Source organism: Canis lupus, chromosome 9 (genome assembly GCF_011100685.1).
Source record: "Canis lupus familiaris isolate Mischka breed German Shepherd chromosome 9, alternate assembly UU_Cfam_GSD_1.0, whole genome shotgun sequence".
Taxonomy (NCBI): domain Eukaryota; kingdom Metazoa; phylum Chordata; class Mammalia; order Carnivora; family Canidae; genus Canis; species Canis lupus.
In genome coordinates this window covers 26,131,184-26,151,725 of record NC_049230.1, presented here as the reverse complement: position 1 = coordinate 26,151,725, position 20,542 = coordinate 26,131,184, and the positions used below count along the sequence as shown (strand labels likewise).

The following is a 20,542-nucleotide window of genomic DNA, read 5'->3' as shown; positions in this document are numbered from 1 at the left end:
CCCTTTTCTAGGTCACTAGCAATCACAGTGCTCCTGTGCAACCTCACTGCGCAGCAACTTCCCACCACCACTCTGTTGCCCTATCACTTAACCCCCAGAGCTTCCTTCTGGACAGATCACACAATCAAATTTCTCACCCAGTGTGTCAGCGTCCCTACTGCATCCCTCTCAGTCATGCCCTGGGTCTGGGGGAGAGCACTGAAGTCCACTGTGGGGCCTCAAGCATGGCAGACTTGACATCCTCATTATAATCCCCTTCTTGCCAACCACTCCCACCCAAGCATCTCATTCCTCATATATGCAAAGGAATCTTTAGCTTGTTTCCGAAATACGCCTAAGCTCCATATCCCCACTGTACAAGAAGACACCCCTAAACAGGCACATCTTTTAAATTCTCTGATTCCCCCATTTTAGAGGAGATCCCTGCCTCTTCATACCCATCCCTTAATTCTTGCCAAGGATGTCAGTAGGGTGAATGAGGCATGGCCAGGACTACCCTCTCCCGGATCACCCCCATTCCTTCTACCTCTGGAAGATTCCCTTCCCAACTCCCCAGTTCCAGTTCCTCCAGATGGGGGAGTCCCCGGAAGAAAGCCCAAGGGGCACCACCACCCACTCTGTAGCCCACACTATACGGAGGACCTAGTCGCACCTCAGCAGTAGCATCTCTGGCCCAGGCTGGGCTGGGGGGCTGGGGAGGCAGACCTGCTAAGGGGGGAGATGTGCGGTGGACTCCCTTCCCTTCCCTCCTCCTCCCCCTCTCCCTTCCAACTCCCAAATTGGGGGCCGGGCCAGGCAGCTCTGATTGGCTGGGGGACGGGCCGCCGGCTCCCCCTCTCCCCTGGGCAGAGTTCCTCCCAGCTCTCCACCAGGATGGTATAAAAGGGGCCCGGGCCAGTCGTCGGAGCAGACGGGAGTTTCTCCTCGGGGTCGGAGCAGGAGGCACGCGGAGTGTGAGGCCACGCATGAGCCGACGCTAACCCCCACCCCAGCCGCAAAGAGTCTACATGTCTAGGATCTAGACATGTTCAGCTTTGTGGACCTCCGGCTCCTGCTCCTCTTAGCGGCCACCGCCCTCCTGACGCACGGCCAAGAGGAGGGCCAAGAAGAAGACAGTAAGTCACAAACTTTTGGGGAGTCCAGGGCTACTTGATACCTTGCCCTGCGCTCAGTCCCGGGGGTCCGCGACTTAAACTGAGACTCGGGATGCTCCGGAGACTCCGGGATGGAAGGGAGATGGTGAGGGCTCTTCCTCGCGCCGCGCCGTGGGAGAGAAGGCAGTGCGCCCCGGGTGGAGGATGAACTTCAACGCCCGGGTAGTGTGTGGGGGGGCGGGGAGGATGGAGCGCCCCAGGGAGTCGGCACAGGAGGGAGTCCCGAGCGCTCAGGGTGGAGTGCTACGTGGGACATGGGGGTCTGGGCGTCGGGGGACGGGAAATTACGTCGAAGATGGGATGGGGGCGCCGCGCTGGGAGTTCGAGGTCCAAGATGTAAAAGCCATCGAGAAGGCTGGGGGATGATTCATAAGGAAAGATTGTTTGCCCTCTCTGCAGGCTAGACAGTGTTCCTGGGGCCGCGGGGGTGCGGGGCTGAGGGGGGAGGGGGCGCGGAGAGTGGGCGGATTGGAGGATGAGAAACTGGCGCGGGCTAGGCAGGGCGGGGTCCTTGCGCCCTCTGCTGATCCACACCGAGCCCCGCGCCTGCCCGTCCAGCGCTTCCCCGCGCCGAGCTGCGCGGGGTGGCCCGGCGTTATTGCCGGTCGGGGACCCCACCTCTAGACCTAGAAAATAAAGCTGGGGACTGGGCAGCCTCAAGTCTCTAAAAGAACTGGTCAGTCCCAGGAAATTGCTTAGTGTTGCCCGCCACCTAGTGGCCGTCTGTGTGGGCGCTCGCGCGGTGGGCGTGGTTAGCTAACTACTATTTGCGGACTTTTTGGTTCTTTGGCTAAGGAGCGACCCAGAGGTCCTGACTAGCTTTAGGAAAGAGGGGGTTGTCCCGAGAGAAGGCTTTTAAGATGTCTGGGCGCTGGAGGTTAGGGTGTATCCTACTTTGGGGGGTACGATTCAAGTCTCTGGGCGGGACCTCAAGCCGGTCGGCCCCGCCCCATCCTCCTGGCCCCGCCCACGCTGTCCCACCTGCCCTGGGATGGGGCGGAATGGGGGCTGGACCTCCCTCTCTCCTCCTACCCGCCCCCCCTGCCCCCGCCCCCGCCCCCCACCCCCGTCTCCACCCAAACCACTCCCCCCGAGCCTCGGGCTTGGTGGGGCCCCTCCTGCTCTCTCTCCACCCCACTCCCCTCTCTCCCCTCCCCCACGCAGCGGCTTTTTATTTCACTTGGCTTCAGCGCCGATGGGCTGGGGTTGGAGTTGGAAGCAACTCCGGCCTAAAGCTTTGTTTAAATTCCTGAGAACTGGGAAGAGTTATAGCCGCCCTGGCCAGGCGCCTCGGCGCTGTCACTGGCTCTGATGAGGAGCAGATGAGCTTTTAAGGATTTGGGAAAACGGGGAGGGGGAGAAGGAGGAGGCGGGAAACGGAAAATCCGTGTCCTTACGACGGACGCGAAAGGCGGGTAGAGCCGGGGTCCCTGGAGCCCCGGGGGGGGGGCCTCGGGCGCCGCCGACAGCCCCTCCTTTCCCCTCTCGCCCCAGTCCCACCAGTCACCTGCGTACAGAACGGCCTCAGGTACTATGACCGAGACGTATGGAAACCCGAGGCCTGCCGGATCTGTGTCTGCGACAACGGCAACGTGTTGTGCGATGACGTGATCTGCGACGAAACCAAGAACTGCCCCGGCGCCCAAGTCCCCCCGGGCGAGTGCTGCCCCGTCTGCCCCGACGGCGAGGGTACGGCTCGGGGCCTGGGGCGGGGGGGGGGCCGCCGGGAGCCCCCAGTGCGACCCGCGGCTCACGCGCGTCTCTTCTCCCCTAGCGTCACCTACCGACCAAGAAACCACAGGAGTCGAGGTAATCTGCCCTCGACTTTTACCACCCCCCCCCCAAGGGTCCTTAAGCGTCTCCCGTCTCTAACCCGGCTTCTCTTGTTTCTTCTCCCCGCCAACCCCATAGGGACCCAAAGGAGACACCGGCCCCCGAGGTCCAAGGGTAAGCGCGGCCCGTGCTCGGTGGTCCGGGTTGGAGGTGGGCGTGGCTCAGGGCCTGCGCTCACCGCCACCTGCCCCTGCCCTCTCCCCTCCGCTGCAGGGACCTGCCGGGCCCCCTGGCCGAGATGGCATCCCCGGACAGCCTGGACTTCCCGGACCCCCTGGACCTCCCGGACCCCCTGGACCCCCTGGCCTCGGAGGAGTAAGTGAAGACGTAAAAAACAGGCCTGGCAGGCCCTGTGTGCTCCCCTTCAACTCCTGTTCTGGGTTTTTTGGTGTGTTTTTTGGCAGATGGCAGGCATACTTTATATTTTGAAATGATTTCAGACTTACAGAAAAGTTTCAAGACTAGTGCCAAGAACTCTCATATACACCTCAGAGTTTGTCACATTTGCTTTATCAGTCTCTAATACATAGAGTACATGCATATGATTGTTGCTATAATTCTTTCTGAACCATTGGTCCCAGATAAGTTGCTGTTATGTCCTTTTGCTCCTAAATACTTTAGTGTGTGCTTCCTGCGAACAAGGGCTTTCTCTTACATGACCACTGCACAATGATTGCATTTCAAAATTCCAACATTGATACATAACTATTATCTGATATACAGTCCCTGTCCAAATTTAAACAATATCCCAATAATGCCCTTCCTGGCATCTTTTCTCCTGATCCAGGATCATGAATTGCATTTCATTGCCAAGTGTCTTCAGTTTCCTTTACTCTGGAACATTCCTCAGACTTTTTTTTTTTTTTTTCTGTCTCTCACGACACTGAAATTGTTTAAAGAAGTCAGTTGCTTTGGAAAGGCCAATTGTTTTTGTACACTGTCTCTCAATTTGGGTTGGCCAGATGTGTCCCCATAATTAGAGTTGGGCCATGCATTTTTGGCAGGAATAGCTCACAAGTGATGTTGTTGTACTTCTTAGCGCATCGCATCAGGAGGCATATGTCAACATCCCGTTGTCGCTGGCGTCTTCCACCTTTGAACTCACTGATATCTCATGCTCTCTTCTCTCTCTTGTTTTTTCTAGAACTTTGCTCCCCAAATGTCTTATGGCTATGATGAGAAATCAACTGGAGGAATCTCCGTGCCTGGCCCCATGGTGAGTCAGCAGGGGCAGAGATTACAGAAGAGCCGGTGGGGATCCAGACAGGATGGGCCAGTGATGGTGAATGGGAGTAGTTTAGATAATTCAGGAGGTCGAGATGACCTTTGGAACCTGAAATCTAGAGAGGATGCAAGGCAACTGGGTGTTCCCAATAGGAACCACTGAGAGATAGCAAGACCATACACACATTGCACTTTTCCACAGAGGTATCACTGTGGCCTCTCTCTCTCTCTCTCTCTTTTTTTTTTTTCCCTTCTGTAGGGTCCTTCTGGTCCTCGTGGTCTCCCTGGCCCCCCTGGCGCACCTGTGAGTATCCAGGATGTCATCATGTACCACCGTAGGCTTTGGTCTTTAGGAGGGAGGATTGGGAAGAGGGCAGGGTAAGTGCTCCAAGAGAGCTCTTGGTGATCTGGGGAAAGACTGGCAAGAACCTGTCCTTCAACCAAATTCTTCTTTCCTTGTCTTCCAGGGTCCTCAAGGTTTCCAAGGCCCCCCTGGTGAACCTGGCGAGCCTGGAGCCTCAGTAAGTGACCCCCTCAACTTGTGTTCTATACAAATACACACCTCCTCTACATATATGTGGATTCTCCTATTAAAGGACCTCTCCACCCCAAGCGTCTGGGGTCTTCCCTACCTCCTCCTTCCAATCCCAGCCTTCCTCTTCTTTTTTTTCCCCTTATCTTGGTCTTCTAATCTTCTTTCTTCCTGTTTCTTCTAGGGTCCCATGGGTCCCCGTGGTCCCCCTGGCCCCCCTGGCAAGAACGGAGATGACGTAAGTAGCCCAGGCGGGAAGATCCCATCTAGCCACCCCCACACACCTCCGTGGGCTAGGTCCCTGTAATCTCCACGCCAATGTCCCACCACCTTTGGGAGTGATGCCCAGAGAAAGGAGGCTGAGTTCTCCCTAATACATGGGACTGCCCTTGAACAATGATCTTTACCCTTTGTGGGATGTTTCCCCATCTCCCCAGTGGAGGTGATTGGCCCTCTCCTCATCCCAGCCACCTTAAAGCATTCTCCAACCACCTCCCTCGGGGTGAATGACTTCCTTAGGCTTAACGGCTCTGGGTACCTCAGATTTGCCCTCTATATATACCGAAACAAACAGAAATACCTTTGGAGGGAGTCAAAAGTCACCAAACAGAGATTTCACAGTAGATTTAAGTTGAGCTCTAAATTCAAAGATAAGATTCTGAGCTCCTAAACCTGATCTTCAACAATATCAAGAAAACCCAGACAGACCTTCCACACTTTCCCAGCCATGGGGGGCATGACCATGATAGCCTTTTCTCTCCCTTTCAGGGTGAAGCTGGAAAGCCTGGTCGTCCTGGTGAGCGTGGGCCTCCTGGGCCTCAGGTGAGCAGGAATGCCGGGCCCGCCGGGACCTTCCCTGCAGGTGGGCTTCACTTGGGAGCTGTGTCCTCAGTTGCTTCTTCTAATGGCCCTGCTTTTCTCCTCTTTTTCTTTTATCTCCAGGGTGCTCGGGGATTGCCTGGAACAGCTGGCCTTCCTGGAATGAAGGGACACAGAGTAAGTCCCTTCTGAGCCATCTAAGCTTCCAAAGTCCCAGTATCCTACCATTTGGGCCCCTTTCCCCAAGGGATCCTGTGTGCATTGTGGTGGGTGGCAGCTACAGAAGTCCCAAGGAATAGAGAATAGACATCTAAAAGAACTTCCCTCCATTGGGAAAGAAATCTGAATAAAGGGATTGGGTGAGATCTTGGCCCAGTTGGGGTTTTGTCTACTTGCAGAGACAGAGGCTATGCTGACCCTCTGAGTTACCTTCTCAGGTCCGAGTGGGGACTGAGGTGGTCCATCCCTTCCATATGCACTCACCTTGGTCCTTCTTCCTGTCTTAGGGTTTCAGTGGTTTGGATGGTGCCAAGGGAGATGCTGGTCCTGCTGGTCCCAAGGTAAGAGGTTGTCCGAATGTCATGGGCCTTGTCCTCACGCCCTCCTAACCTCCCAAGTCCCACTACACCAATGAATTGCTAACTTTGTTTTTTGTTCTCTAGGGTGAGCCTGGTAGCCCCGGTGAAAATGGAGCTCCTGGCCAGATGGTGAGTGTGTTCAGTTCTAGAAGGAAGAGAGGGGACAGGGTATAGGGGCAAGGTGAGGTTTGGGGGAAAGTATGTGTCTCCCATCTCACTTGGCTTTTTTGGCTTTTGTTGTCAGGGCCCCCGTGGTCTGCCCGGTGAAAGAGGTCGCCCTGGAGCCCCTGGCCCTGCCGTAAGTCCTCCTGGTCCCTTTTGGCAGGGGGATGCCTGGGTTCTGGAAGGGGTTTCTGGGGAGTTAACAGGGCCTGGCCAGTGCTCAGTGAATGTAACCCGGACTTGCCCTCTCTCTCTCTCTCTAAAAGGGTGCTCGTGGAAACGATGGTGCTACTGGTGCTGCTGGGCCCCCTGTGAGTACGGCCTCTGGACCTCAGTACCTGGGACTGGGGAGGGCTCTCAGTGTCAGCTCTTGGGGTGGGCCCCGTTGCTCAGAGTCCCAGGACCTCTGCTGTCCCAGGGTGTGACTTGCAGCTGCCACCTGCCTTCTTGCTTACACTTCCATGCTGTTCACAGGGTCCCACTGGCCCCGCTGGTCCTCCTGGCTTCCCCGGTGCTGTTGGTGCTAAGGTGAGCACCCTACCCACGCCTGCCCCCACCACCCTCCTCTGAGCGCAACACTCACAGGCTGAGGGAGGGGTATCTCCCTACTCTCCAAACCAGAGGGACCCAGAGAAGCCTGTTTCCCCAACACCTTTGTCCTGGAATCCCCTTCTCTGACCTGGGAGTCCTGATCCTTGGTCTCCCATCCTTGCCCTCCACACACCCCACAACCCTGACATCCAAACGTGAGATTGGGCTCCTGACATGTCCTTTTTTTTTCCCATCCAGGGTGAAGCTGGTCCCCAAGGAGCCCGTGGCTCTGAAGGTCCCCAGGGCGTGCGTGGTGAGCCCGGCCCCCCTGGCCCTGCTGGTGCTGCCGGCCCTGCCGTGAGTGTCACTTCCTCCTTCCCCCAGGGCTGCTCCCCAGTTCCGAGTCCTTGCCTGTCACTCATCCACCTCTCTATCTGTGCCACAGGGAAACCCCGGTGCTGATGGACAGCCTGGTGCTAAAGGTGCTAACGTAAGTACCCTGCAGGTTGCAGAGCTGCCCCCCAGGACCCCCTTCCACGTGCCCTCCACCCCCTGGGCTCAACTTGTTCTGCCTCCCACAGGGCGCTCCTGGCATTGCTGGTGCTCCCGGCTTCCCCGGTGCCCGAGGCCCCTCTGGACCCCAGGGCCCCAGCGGTCCTCCTGGTCCCAAGGGTAACAGCGTAAGTATCACTGTATCACCTGTGCCCTGCCCCACATGCCTGCTCCAGTGTGGCCCTCACCTGAGCAGCAGGAGGATCCAGACCAGCTGAGTACCCTCCAACCCACTCATCCTCTCTTGCTCCATCTTGCAGGGTGAACCTGGTGCTCCCGGAAACAAAGGAGACACTGGTGCCAAGGGAGAGCCCGTAAGTCCTCCTGCGGCTCAGCCTATCTGCCCTGGGGACCCCTTGAGGGAGATCCTGGGAGGATGGGAGCCTGGGTGCCGGGTCAGCCTCTCACTGCAGGCCGCCCCCCGGCTCTCTGCCCTCTCTAGGGCCCCACTGGTATTCAAGGTCCCCCTGGCCCTGCTGGGGAAGAAGGAAAGCGAGGAGCCCGAGGTGAACCTGGACCCACTGGCCTGCCCGGACCCCCTGGCGAGCGTGTAAGTGCCACCTCTTTTTGCCCCCAGCGCCAGCCTGGTGCCCCCGTGTCAGAGCTCACTGGCCTCCTCTCCTCCTGCAGGGTGGACCTGGTAGCCGTGGTTTCCCTGGTGCAGATGGTGTCGCTGGTCCCAAGGTAACTTCTCTTCACCTGCTGGGATGCTGACCCTGTTGCTCTGCGGGCATTACCTTCCTTTCCCCACGCAGTCACCTCCCACCTCCACCCCTAGTCGTCAGCACTCCATGCTGTTCACACCGGGCTTCACCTTGACCTCCCCACTGCCACCAGTGCCCCTCAGAGCACTCCCCACCCTGCCTTCACCAGGAGGACTAAGACACTGGTCCATGGTGAAGAAGCCCAGCCTTAAGACCCTAATTGTCCCTGTGACTCCCCCAACCAGGGTCCCGCTGGTGAACGTGGTTCTCCTGGTCCCGCTGGGCCCAAAGGTTCTCCTGGTGAAGCTGGTCGCCCTGGTGAAGCTGGTCTGCCTGGTGCCAAGGTGAGCCATGGCCCCTCTCTGCTCAGCTTGTCCCCAGACCCTGCCCATCCTGTGTGGGCTCTGGAACAAGGTGCCCTGGAGCAGGACCGTGGGTCTGCCCTCCGAGGTGCCCTGTCACTTCCTATGTCTCCCCCCTTCCCCTCACCTGCCTCATGACTCTCTGCCTCCCCCTAGGGTCTGACTGGAAGTCCTGGCAGCCCCGGTCCAGATGGCAAAACTGGCCCCCCTGTAAGTATGACTCCCTCTGGGTCCCTACCACTCTGCTGGCCAACTGCCCTGTTCTTACCTCTCACTCCCAATCTTGTGCCTTCCGTCTTTAGGGTCCCGCTGGTCAGGATGGTCGTCCCGGACCCCCAGGCCCCCCTGGTGCCCGTGGTCAAGCTGGTGTGATGGGATTCCCTGGGCCTAAAGGTGCCGCTGTGAGTATCCATTGAGGAACATTGCAGAGCCAGGGACGGGCACTCCTAGGAGAGGAGTGTCCCGGGCTCCAGCTCCAGCTTTGCCCCTGGCCTGCTGTGTGGCCTGAGGCCACTCACTGCCCCTCAGTCTCCCCATCCATAAAATGGGAGACTTCTCCTGGCTCTATTCCCATTGCTCTATCCTGGGATATAAGTTTTGTTGGAGCCCCCCCCCCCCCCCACACACACACACAAACACACACGGGTAGACTGGGCCTTTTATACTCACCCTGAAATCTTTCTGGGTTCTTTGAGGTTGAAAAAGAGGTGTCAGAGGAGATGGAAGCCCTTTGCAGTTCAGGTCACCATAGATACATGGTGGCAAGAAGGATGGGAGAGGATAGGGGACAGCAGTCCGAAGGAGAGAAGTCTCAGGGGAGAGGGCTCAGGGAGACACCAAGGGACCAGCAATAAAAGCCAGCAAAGCACTTTCCCAGGACCAGAGCTGGGAGAAAAGAAAACCATTAAAAATTTTTTTGCTCAGGGTAAACAGGAAGAACCCAGGAGGCCTGGTTTCCCACTTAAGCCCCCTTAACTATGATTCTTCCCCCACAGGGAGAGCCTGGCAAGGCTGGAGAGCGTGGTGTCCCTGGCCCCCCTGGTGCTGTTGTAAGTATCTTCCCAGGCTCCCTGTCCCCTCACTGCCCCAGCTCATGACACAACCCCCTCCTGCAGGGAGGGGGACAGAGGCCACAGCCCCTCACCAGGTCACCTGCCCAGGCACCCCATCCACCTGTCTGCTCCTAGTGGCTGCCCTCCTCACCTCTGCTCTCTCTGCACAGGGTCCTGCTGGCAAAGATGGAGAAGCAGGAGCTCAGGGGCCCCCTGGCCCTGCTGTAAGTGTCCCCGACAGACAGCCTGGGGTGGGGGCACCGTGGAGACACCCCTCCCCCTCTGCTCCAGGGCCTTCCAGTGACCACAGCGTTCTCTCTGTGACAGGGCCCCGCTGGCGAGAGAGGTGAACAAGGTCCTGCTGGCTCCCCCGGATTCCAGGTGAGGCCTCATGGGTGGCGGAGGGCAGATGGGGCAGTTAAGTTATGGGGTCCCCTTTGTCCTTTTTCTGATTCTAATCCTGCTCTCTTCCTCCCTCCCCCATTTCCCACCTACAGGGTCTCCCTGGCCCTGCTGGTCCTCCCGGCGAAGCAGGCAAACCTGGTGAACAGGTAAGAGACAGCATTGGGCCAGAGAGGTGGGGAATGCAGGGTGAGAGGCCAGCCCTCCCTAGCTAAGCAGATAACTCTTAGCTAGAGGGATCAAGGTTAGATGCCCCAAAGGACTTCCGGTCCTGAAGGGAGCCACACAGAGGGAAGCATGATAGGATCTGGAAGTCTCTCTGTGGCTGCTGGTCCTGAGGAATTTTTTTTTTTTTTTAGAGTTGCGGGGATAACTGACTGTCCCTTGGCCCAGAGTTTGGAGAGGAGGCTGTCTTTGACACATCCCTAGGAGGAGGAGAGGGATAGCCCCAGTTCAGTGACGAGAAGGGGTTGATGTCTAATGACAGACCCCAAGGGCCAGCCCCCAGGAAGAGAACAAGAATGCTTTCTAGTGGAGGGGCAAGGTGGCATTGGCTCACTCTGTCCTTTCCTCCCCCTCAGGGTGTTCCTGGCGACCTTGGTGCCCCCGGCCCCTCTGGAGCAAGAGTAAGTAGAGCCTCTTGCTGCTCCTGCCAAGATGCCCTGCCCTTAGCCCTGTCCCTGGAACAGCCATCACCTGCTCTGTCCTTCCCTTCCAGGGCGAGAGAGGCTTTCCTGGTGAACGTGGTGTGCAAGGTCCCCCCGGTCCTGCAGGTCCCCGAGGAGCCAACGGTGCCCCTGGCAATGATGGTGCTAAGGTGAGGGCAGCATGGGGACTGGGTCCAGCCCCTCTGGAGTCAGGGGTGCTTGGTTATGGCCAAAGCTGCCCAGGTGTGGCTGAGGGATGGGAGGGGGACAGGACTGGGTGGGGGCCATGTGAGTCCTCAGGTTCTGGGCTAGGAACCTTTCCTCTTAGCTGGTGCTGATCTTATCCTGGGCACTGAGACTGGGAGATATCAAGAGGGGGCTCAGGGCTGTGACCCACTCCTGGGACACCAAGCCTCATGCCAATCCTCTTGGTTGTCACCTAGGGTGATGCTGGTGCCCCTGGAGCCCCAGGTAGCCAGGGCGCTCCTGGCCTTCAGGGAATGCCTGGTGAACGAGGTGCAGCTGGTCTTCCTGGCCCTAAGGGTGACAGAGTAAGTTCAACAACCCCCACCTCGAGCTGTGTAGGTTCCCATCTCTTTCTCCCTCTGCTTTAGATCCTCCAGCCTCTCTCTTTATCCTCCCTGGGGTCTTTCCCTCTTCTCCTTAATCCTCCCTTCTTCCCTTCTGGCCTCTTTGTGGGTAAATCTGCTTCCCTCCCCATGAATTACCATGGTATCAAGAGGAAGAGTGACCTCCTAGATGAGGGATCCCTTATTCATCCCTCTACACAAGGCACGGACCTCTTAACCTAAGTTCCACCAGCCCCCAGGCAGGCACCTTTGCCTCTGGAAGGTCTTGAGTCCTGAGCACAGGTCGAGACAGGGGCAGAGCTGGAGAGGAGTCCCAGACACGAGCAGGATGCTCTGGGTCACCTCTCTGACCCCCACTGGAAGTCTCAGGCTTTCGTGTGTCTTTAGGGTGATGCCGGTCCCAAAGGTGCTGATGGTTCTCCTGGCAAAGATGGTGTCCGTGGTCTGACTGGCCCCATTGGTCCTCCTGGCCCTGCTGGTGCCCCTGGTGACAAGGTGAGGTGGCCCCACCATCTTCCCAAACACAGCTTCCCCAGCAGGCCTGAGCATGTCTGCCATGCTCCTGGCATTCTGAGCTGGTCACCTGAAGTGGGAGGACCAGAAGGGAGGGGAGGCTGTCTGGGATCATCCGCTGGGAGTACTCAGGGTGTGCCCCTGACCTGAGCCTCTTGTCCCTCCCTCTCAGGGTGAAGCTGGTCCTAGCGGCCCTGCTGGTCCCACTGGAGCTCGTGGTGCCCCCGTAAGTACAGAAGACCCACACTCTGCCCTACTTCCTGGCCCTCTGTCTAGGCCTCCTCTCCCTCCACTCTCACCTGCTCTGTGCCCTCGGGAAGGCTCCTCAGGGCCCATCTTCCCCTCCACCCTGCCCTGCCCTCCCCCACCCAGGGCCCCTCTCCAACCTGCCTCCTTGTCTTCTAGGGAGACCGTGGTGAGCCTGGTCCCCCTGGTCCTGCTGGCTTCGCTGGGCCCCCCGTGAGTACCAAGACCCCTATCATTTTCCATCACCAACTGGGACCCAGGACCTTGGGTGACTGCATGAGGACAGTGGCATCGGCCGGAGTCAGGGGATGAGGGTGGATTGTGTCCCACTCTAGCATCTTTCTGCCTGGTGTCATTGTCCTTCCCCAGCCCTGTGGAGGCACCTGATTCCCCACACCATGTCCCCCTCCTGCGCTCACCACACTCCCCAACCCCTCAGGGTGCTGACGGCCAACCTGGTGCTAAAGGTGAACCCGGTGATGCTGGTGCTAAAGGCGACGCTGGTCCCCCTGGCCCTGCTGGACCCACTGGACCTCCCGGCCCCATTGTGAGTATCTCACCCTCTGGGTCCCGAGTGGCAGACGGGCAGGCCTGGGCTGGCCTGTTCTTCACGGCTCTGTGCTCTCCTACAGGGTAACGTTGGTGCTCCTGGACCCAAAGGTGCTCGTGGCAGCGCCGGTCCCCCTGTGAGTAACTCAGTCTGTTTTTCTACTGGGGCTCATTGCAACCTGCGTGGGGAGGTAGGGGTGGCCGGGCCAGCTGAGGGGCCTGTTCTCCTTCTGATCTCTTTGTCTCCTCCTGCCAGGGTGCTACTGGTTTCCCTGGTGCTGCTGGCCGCGTCGGTCCCCCCGGCCCCTCTGTAAGTACCTGTGGTGGGGATTCCACAGCTCTGGAGTTGGGGGGTGAGGGGCACAGGTGAGGGGAGGGTGGTGAGTCCATCTGAGTCCCTCAGTGGTACCCCGGAATCCTGTGGAATCTGACAGCACCTCTTCTCCCTATCCAGGGAAATGCTGGACCCCCTGGCCCTCCTGGCCCTGCTGGCAAAGAAGGCGGCAAAGGCGCCCGTGGTGAGACTGGCCCTGCTGGACGTCCCGGTGAAGTCGGTCCCCCTGGTCCCCCTGGCCCTGCTGGCGAGAAAGGATCCCCTGGTGCTGATGGACCCGCTGTAAGCTCGAGCTCCGGGCAGGGGGGTGGAGGGTCCAGAGCGGGGGCGTGAAGGGTCCCCGGCCACTGCAAGGTGCCTCACCTTCATCTCCCTCCCACAGGGTGCTCCCGGCACTCCCGGACCTCAAGGCATTGCTGGACAGCGTGGTGTGGTCGGTCTGCCCGGTCAACGAGGAGAAAGAGGCTTCCCTGGTCTTCCCGGCCCCTCTGTGAGTGCCCCCCTCACCTTGGGGAACCCCAAGAAGAACCATCCCAGGACTTGGAGGCCACAGGATGGGGGCGTTGGGTCCAGAGAGGCCAGATATGGTAGATGAACCTGGGGCCCTAGGGCCTTCCCCCACCACCCCCTCTGGTCTGACTCTTTCTTCCCCCTCAGGGCGAACCTGGCAAACAAGGTCCTTCTGGAGCAAGTGGTGAACGTGGTCCCCCTGGTCCCATGGGCCCCCCTGGATTAGCTGGACCCCCTGGCGAGTCTGGACGGGAGGTGAGCAGTCGCCGGCCCCATGCCAGTGCCCTCAGCAAGGCCATTTTGGCCTTTGCCTGAGCCTCCCTCCCCCTGCCTAATACTCACCTGTTGGCCCCTCTCTGCAGGGATCTCCTGGTGCTGAAGGCTCCCCTGGACGAGATGGTTCTCCTGGCCCCAAGGTAAGATGGCAGCACCCTAGGGCTGCAGCCCCAGCTGCCGCCTCCCTGCCCCCACCTATTCCCTTTAGCTGGGACCAACTCATTCTCCCCTCCTCTACCCACCCCCACCCCAGGGTGACCGTGGTGAGACCGGCCCTGCTGGACCCCCTGGTGCCCCCGGTGCCCCTGGTGCTCCTGGCCCTGTCGGCCCTGCTGGCAAGAACGGTGACCGCGGTGAGACTGTAAGTAGCCAGACTCTGGCTCGAAGTCGGGGGGGCAGGGACTCTCCGGGCCTGCCTACTGGCCTGCAGATGGACATCTGACCTTGCCTGGGCTAGGGGAGAAAAGGGTGTCCTGCAGGATGTCTGGGCCCCTGGCCTTCCTGAAAACCTGGGCCACAGCTCAACCTGAGGCCCCTCTCCTAGATAGGACCTTGCCTCCCCTGAGGGTTGGGGTTTGCCCCAGGTGCCCCAGCTCACATGAGGCCTGAATTCACCTGAAGGCTCATCTGGGGCTCGGGAGGGATGGACATGTGGGAAAGGACATGAGGAAGGATGGATGTGGCCGAGGGGTGGTTTCATCCTGCAGCTCAGGCTGTACCAGGATCTAACACGCTCTTTGCTCCCTCTCCCCTCCAGGGTCCTGCTGGTCCTGCTGGCCCAATCGGCCCTGTTGGTGCTCGTGGTCCTGCTGTAAGTACCCTGCTCGGGCCCTCATGTCCTCAGTACCTGGCCCTGGTGTGGACTGCACCCCACTCAGTGCTATGGAACTTCTGTCTGACAGCCTGTTCTCTCTCCTCTTCTAGGGACCCCAAGGCCCCCGTGGTGACAAGGGTGAGACAGGCGAACAGGGTGACAGAGGCATAAAGGGTCACCGTGGCTTCTCTGGTCTTCAGGGTCCTCCTGGCCCTCCCGTGAGTATGCCTAGCACCTCCAGCTACCATTGAGCCCTGTTATACAATGAGGGGGGATTTTTGCCTCAGTATCCCCTCTAGACAGCCTCCTCCCTAGTGGGCACTGGAGTGTGAAGATTTATGGGCATTTCCAAAAGGCTTCTGGGAGGACGAGGGACACAAAGAGTGGTTGGGGTGTACCCGTTGGGACTAGATGTCCAGAATAGCAGGGCAGAGGGTAGGTTGCTGGCCACGTGCCACCCACACGGAGTCTACACTGACTTTGCATCTGTCCTTCAGGGCTCTCCTGGTGAACAAGGTCCTTCTGGAGCTTCTGGTCCTGCTGGTCCCCGAGTAAGTCATGCCTCTATCTATCTTCTCTTGCTGGGGCCCAAGTCCACGCTCACATCAGAGCCCTCTGCCTGGGACACAGCTGTCCCCACATGTCTGTACAAGGGTCTGGGGCAAGGGTTGGGAGAAGGGAAGAAGGCAGCTGGACAACCTTGCCTGACTGTAGGAATGAACACTCATGAGGCCATGGAGCCCAAGACAGGCAGGGAGGGTGGTGGGCCTCTCCACAGAGTTGGGCTGGTGGAAATTCGCTTTCTAGCGGGCTTTCTCTAACCATCTTCCCCTTCGGCAGGGTCCCCCTGGCTCTGCTGGTTCTCCTGGCAAAGACGGACTCAACGGTCTCCCAGGCCCCATTGGCCCCCCCGGTCCTCGTGGTCGCACTGGTGATGCCGGTCCTGTTGTACGTAGCCCCCTACCCTATCTGCCTGTGGCCCTCAGCCCCAGGGGCACTTGGACCCTGGTAATCCCGGCTCTTCTCCCTCTCTGTGCAGGGTCCCCCCGGCCCTCCTGGACCCCCTGGTCCCCCCGGTCCTCCCAGCGGCGGTTTCGACTTCAGCTTCCTGCCCCAGCCACCTCAGGAGAAGGCTCACGATGGCGGCCGCTACTACCGGGCCGATGATGCCAACGTGGTCCGTGACCGTGACCTCGAGGTAGACACCACCCTCAAGAGCCTGAGCCAGCAGATCGAGAACATCCGGAGCCCTGAAGGAAGCCGCAAGAACCCTGCCCGCACCTGCCGCGACCTCAAGATGTGCCACTCCGACTGGAAGAGCGGTGAGGGCATGCCCCAGCAGTGCCTTTCCTCCTCCTCCTCCTTCTCCTCCTCCTCCTCCTTCCAGGACAGCGCTGAGCCCTGAGGGGTGTGCCCCACCTCCCATAGCTCCCTTGACTCCGTCTTGCTCCGTCCCACTGCAGGAGAATACTGGATTGACCCCAACCAAGGATGCAACCTCGATGCCATCAAGGTTTTCTGCAACATGGAGACAGGTGAGACCTGCGTATACCCCACTCAGCCCCAGGTGGCCCAGAAGAACTGGTACATCAGCAAGAACCCCAAGGAGAAGAGACACGTCTGGTACGGCGAGAGCATGACCGACGGATTCCAGGTACGTGAAGCCAGACCTACAGCCACTCTCCCAAGATAGGCTGGTGCAGAGCTCAGAAGGGGCAAGAGGGGAGGTCCTGGGTAGCGGGAGTTCTGGGTCTTTGATACTGGCTTAGACATTGGATGCCCATGGATGAGCAAGGGGTCCTCCTTCTGGATGGGAGAGGGGTTCACTGGGATGCTCTGAGAGAGGACCCCAGGGAGGGAGGCCAGCACCAGAGGCTCCAGCATAGTCACTCACTCGCTTCTCCCTCCACCCTCCTACCCCACAGTTCGAGTATGGTGGCCAGGGCTCCGATCCTGCCGATGTGGCCATCCAGCTGACCTTCCTGCGCCTGATGTCCACCGAGGCCTCCCAGAACATCACCTACCACTGCAAGAACAGCGTGGCCTACATGGACCAGCAGACCGGCAACCTCAAGAAGGCCCTGCTCCTCCAGGGTTCCAACGAGATCGAGATCCGGGCCGAGGGCAACAGCCGCTTCACCTACAGTGTCACCTACGACGGCTGCACGGTGAGTCCCGGGCCGGGCTCTCTCCATAGGCCATGCTTGCCCTCACCCTGCCACTCCCACCCGGTGACACCCTTCTCCGCTTGTCTCCCCTTCACCCCAGAGTCACACTGGAGCCTGGGGCAAGACAGTGATCGAATACAAAACCACCAAGACCTCCCGTTTGCCCATCATCGATGTGGCACCATTGGACGTTGGCGCCCCAGACCAGGAATTCGGCATGGATATTGGCCCTGTCTGCTTCCTGTAAACTCCCTCCCACCCAACCTGGCTCCCTCCCACCCAACCCCCTCACCCCTGACCCTGGAAACAGACAAACAACCCAAACTGAACCCCCCAAAAAGCCAAAAAATGGGAGACAATTTCACATGGACTTTGGAAAATATTTTTTTCCTTTGCATTCATCTCTCAAACTTAGTTTTTATCTTTGACCAACTGAACATGACCAAAAACCAAAAGCACATTCAACCTTACCAAAAAAAAAAAAAAAAAGAATAAATAAATAACTTTTTAAAAAAGGAAGCTTGGTCCACTTGCTTGAAGACCCATATGGGGGTAAGTCCTCTTCTGCCCGTTGGGCTTATGATGCCCCAACACTGCCCTTTCTGCTCCTTTCTCCATCCCTCCTTTGGGCCTCCCCTCCACTGCTCCCCATATCGAAGTCTCCCCAAAAGACACAGGAAACAATGCATTGTCTGCCCAGCAACCAAAGGCAATGCGAAAACACCAAAGTGACCCCTACGCTCCCAGCCCACTCCCCTCACCCAGCACCCCCAAACCCTGGGGGGACCTGAGTTTCTCAGACTGCCAAGGACACCTCACCATCTGGCATTCCCGTGGCTCCTGCAACAATCCCCTCTTCGTTTTCAAGGGGGCGTGCTGGGGGGACCACTGGCCCCTTGCTGCCTGCCGGGTTTGGAGGAAAGTCAGGAGGGGCTGCGACAGCGTGCGGAAGGAAACATCGGATTCATTCGGGGACACGTGTCAATCCCCCGTGCGACAGGGCTGGGTGGGAGAGACTGCTCTGTTCCTTGTGTAATTGTGTTGCTGAAGGACTACCTCTTCTTGTCTTCATGTGTCACCGGGGCAACTGCGTGGGGGTGGGGGTGGGGGCAGGGCAGAAGGGGCTCCCCATTTTATATCAAAGGTGCTACATCTCTGTGATGGGGTGGGGTGGAGAAGGAATCACTGGTGCTATAGAAGTCAAGGCGCCCCACCCCCAGGCCAGCAAATGTTCCTTTTTGTTCAAAGTCTTTTTTTATTCTTTGGTTGTTGTTTTTTTTTTTTTTCCTTGCGGATGGGGACTCGTGAATTTTCTAAAGGTGCTACTTAACTTGGGGGGAGAGAGTGTCGCAGCTCGGTGCTCCCTTCCACCCCCTCTCCGCCCCCCTGGCCGCTTCTCTCTCCATCTCTCTCTCTCTCTCTCTGAAACCCGCTCCTCAGCTGCACCCCATCCTCACGGCCTCTCTGTCCTGTGTCCTCTCTCTGGGTTTCAGAGCACAACTTCCCAAAGCACAAAGCAGTTTTTCCCCCTAGGGGTGGGAGGAAGCAAGACTCTGTACCTATTTTGTATGTGTATAATAATTTGAGATGTTTTTAATTATTTTGATTGCTGGAATAAAGCATGTGGAAATGACCCAAACATATCTGCAGTGGCCTCCTGATTTCTCGCCTTGGAGTCTGGGGTTGGGGGTTGGGGGGGAAAGCCTGGGGAGGGCGTTTTGGTGGGGGGGTGGGCTCTCCTGTTTCTTGCCCCTTCCCCCACCCACCCACTCCTCACCTAGCATCTTCCACAGTGGCTCCCCTCTTCCTCTTGCCTTTCTTTTTTTTTTTTCTTAAGATTTTATTTATTTATTCATGATAGACACAGAGAGAGGCAGAGACACAGGCAGAGGGAGAAGCAGGCTCCCCACCGGGATCCCAATACGGGACTCGATCCCAGGACCCCAGGATCACACCCTGAGCTGAAGGCAGATGCTCAACCACTGAGCCACCCAGGTGCCCCCTTTTGCCATTCTTATGCCTTGACCCTTTCCCCCTCCCTCATGCAGTCTTCCTGGCGAGTCTCCCAAATGCCTTCTTCCCTACAGTGCCACACAGGCCACTCCCATGTGCAGCAGCACGCACCTGTGCACATGCCTCCCTTCAGATCCTTGGCTGCCCAAACCTCAGGCCTACTCTCCATTAACATCACTGACACTGCTCTTGTTCTGTGCAGCTGTGGGTACCCTGCAGGGTTGGGGGTAGGGTGGAAGGCACCGCCCAGCGGGCACTGGGAGTCCCACGCATGGCTGACAGAGGGTGGGGCTGGTGAGGAGTACCTGGAAGCCTCTCAGCAGGGCCTCTCCCTGGGCAAACATAGAGGGTCATCTGGCCTCTCCTCCCTCCTCAGGGCTCACTCTGAGCTCCCCCAAAAGAGCAAGAAGCAGGACAGTTCAAGAAGGGTCGCTGAGCCTGCCCTGAGGGCCTGAGAGAGGAAAGGAAGGGCTCTGGCCTTTCTGTCCCAGGGAAAGGGGGAGGCAGCAGACCTGCCCTCAGAAGAGCTTCCCCAGGGCCCTCGGAGAGCTGCAGTCAGGCACTTACAGGGTGTTGTCATGCAGGCAACAGACCCTGACCCTGACCCTGACCCTGCGGGGTATGTACCAGGTCGCTCTTGGCCTTCTAAGTCCTCATAATCCCTCCGTGCAGAGTGGCCTGGAGGGTCACTCTTCCCATTCCCTGCATCCTGCCCATTCCTTATCCCTTTAAAAAAAATTTTACTTCCTCTGCCTCATTATCTCCCTCCCTTCCCTTCTGCCTCCCCTTCTGCCTGCCCTTCCCTCCTGCCTGCCTGAGAACCTGAGCACCCCCCAGCTGACTGGTCAGCTCCCCAGGCTCAGGGAAGGGGGACAGCAGTGAGCAGTCACTGGGGACACAGAGGTCTCCAGAGAGTTGGAAGTCTGGAGTAGACCAGGTACCCGGAGACCTGGAGACAGGGAGAAGTTGAAGCTGTGCCCCCACCCACCCACCCAAGGTCTCGGGGCCTAAATCTCAAAGGCAGGAGGAAAGGCCCATATCCCTCCCTTGAGTCTCAGAGAAACAGAGTCAGAGAGGCCACCGTCAGCAATGCTAACGCCATTGCTCTCATCAAGCGGTCATGAAGATTAATCGTGGCTTTTAATAATTCATCATTAGCACTTCTACCACAATCTGGACAGTGTAGAAAGGGAATTTGTCTCAAGTGGTTAAGAAATTATGACAAATAAATGAAGGTTTCTTCATATGCAAACTACCCGACCTGTGTGGCAACTGCTGGGTGGTGATGAGGCCCATCTACCCAGGCCTCCAGCCCCGGGGTGCGGGGGCAGGAGAGGGCTCTGCGCTGACTTAGCCCATCCTCTGCTGCACCCCGCCTCCTGGGGGCAACCAAGGCTCTACTTGGCTGCTACCCACCTGTCCCTTCTCACTGTCCCCTTCCTTGCCCACACCTGTCACACCAGCCAAAAAGGTGACCACAAATCCCAGGTGTGTACTACACTTTCCACTTCCAGGCCTTTCTTGATGCCTCTTCCTCTACCTCCTCATTGGCCCGCCCACCCCAGGCCTGGTCTGTCCCCTCTGAATTTCCACAGGTCTCCACATCTACAGAATTAATTTTAGTCTTAACAGTAGACACCGTTGCACCGTTTTATGCTTTCGCAGTTCCCTGTTGTGTCCTCCAGGCCCAGCAGGGCTGACTGAGACCAGAGACCAGTGTGCCATGCAGGGCTGAGCACCGGGCCCCGCTTGGAGACTGGGGAGACGACAGTGAGAACGTGAGGTAGGAAGGGGGGGCTTTCAGGGAGCGGTGGGTGCCTGTGTGAACCAGAGTGAGCAGGCGTGAGAGGAGGAGCAATGAAAACCAGCTCATGTGGGAGAGCAGACAGCGTGGAAGGCCCTAGGCCAGTGCTTTCTGCAACCTGGAAGCGCACTCTCCCTATGCTGTCCCATACCATAGCCACTAGCCACACATGG

The 20,542-nt window shown here is 58.3% G+C and overlaps 1 protein-coding gene across 1 annotated transcript; it reads left to right on the top strand.

Moving 5' to 3' along the window:
• The first annotated feature begins 936 nt into the window (after positions 1-936).
• Positions 937-17,024, top strand: COL1A1 (collagen type I alpha 1 chain). The gene is given in 51 exon segments (NM_001003090.1): positions 937-1,115; positions 2,649-2,843; positions 2,929-2,963; positions 3,066-3,101; positions 3,201-3,302; positions 4,132-4,203; positions 4,471-4,515; positions 4,679-4,732; positions 4,928-4,981; positions 5,512-5,565; positions 5,686-5,739; positions 6,069-6,122; positions 6,225-6,269; positions 6,385-6,438; positions 6,569-6,613; positions 6,777-6,830; positions 7,092-7,190; positions 7,279-7,323; positions 7,415-7,513; positions 7,646-7,699; positions 7,828-7,935; positions 8,016-8,069; positions 8,335-8,433; positions 8,608-8,661; positions 8,754-8,852; positions 9,447-9,500; positions 9,674-9,727; positions 9,831-9,884; positions 10,001-10,054; positions 10,487-10,531; positions 10,624-10,722; positions 10,996-11,103; positions 11,530-11,637; positions 11,828-11,881; positions 12,061-12,114; positions 12,341-12,448; positions 12,534-12,587; positions 12,707-12,760; positions 12,905-13,066; positions 13,167-13,274; positions 13,442-13,549; positions 13,657-13,710; positions 13,824-13,931; positions 14,328-14,381; positions 14,495-14,602; positions 14,882-14,935; positions 15,225-15,332; positions 15,424-15,706; positions 15,848-16,038; positions 16,310-16,552; positions 16,653-17,024. Coding segments are annotated over 51 exon segments (4,383 nt in total). The 5' UTR covers positions 937-1,024; the 3' UTR covers positions 16,800-17,024.
• Positions 17,025-20,542: the final 3,518 nt, after the last annotated feature.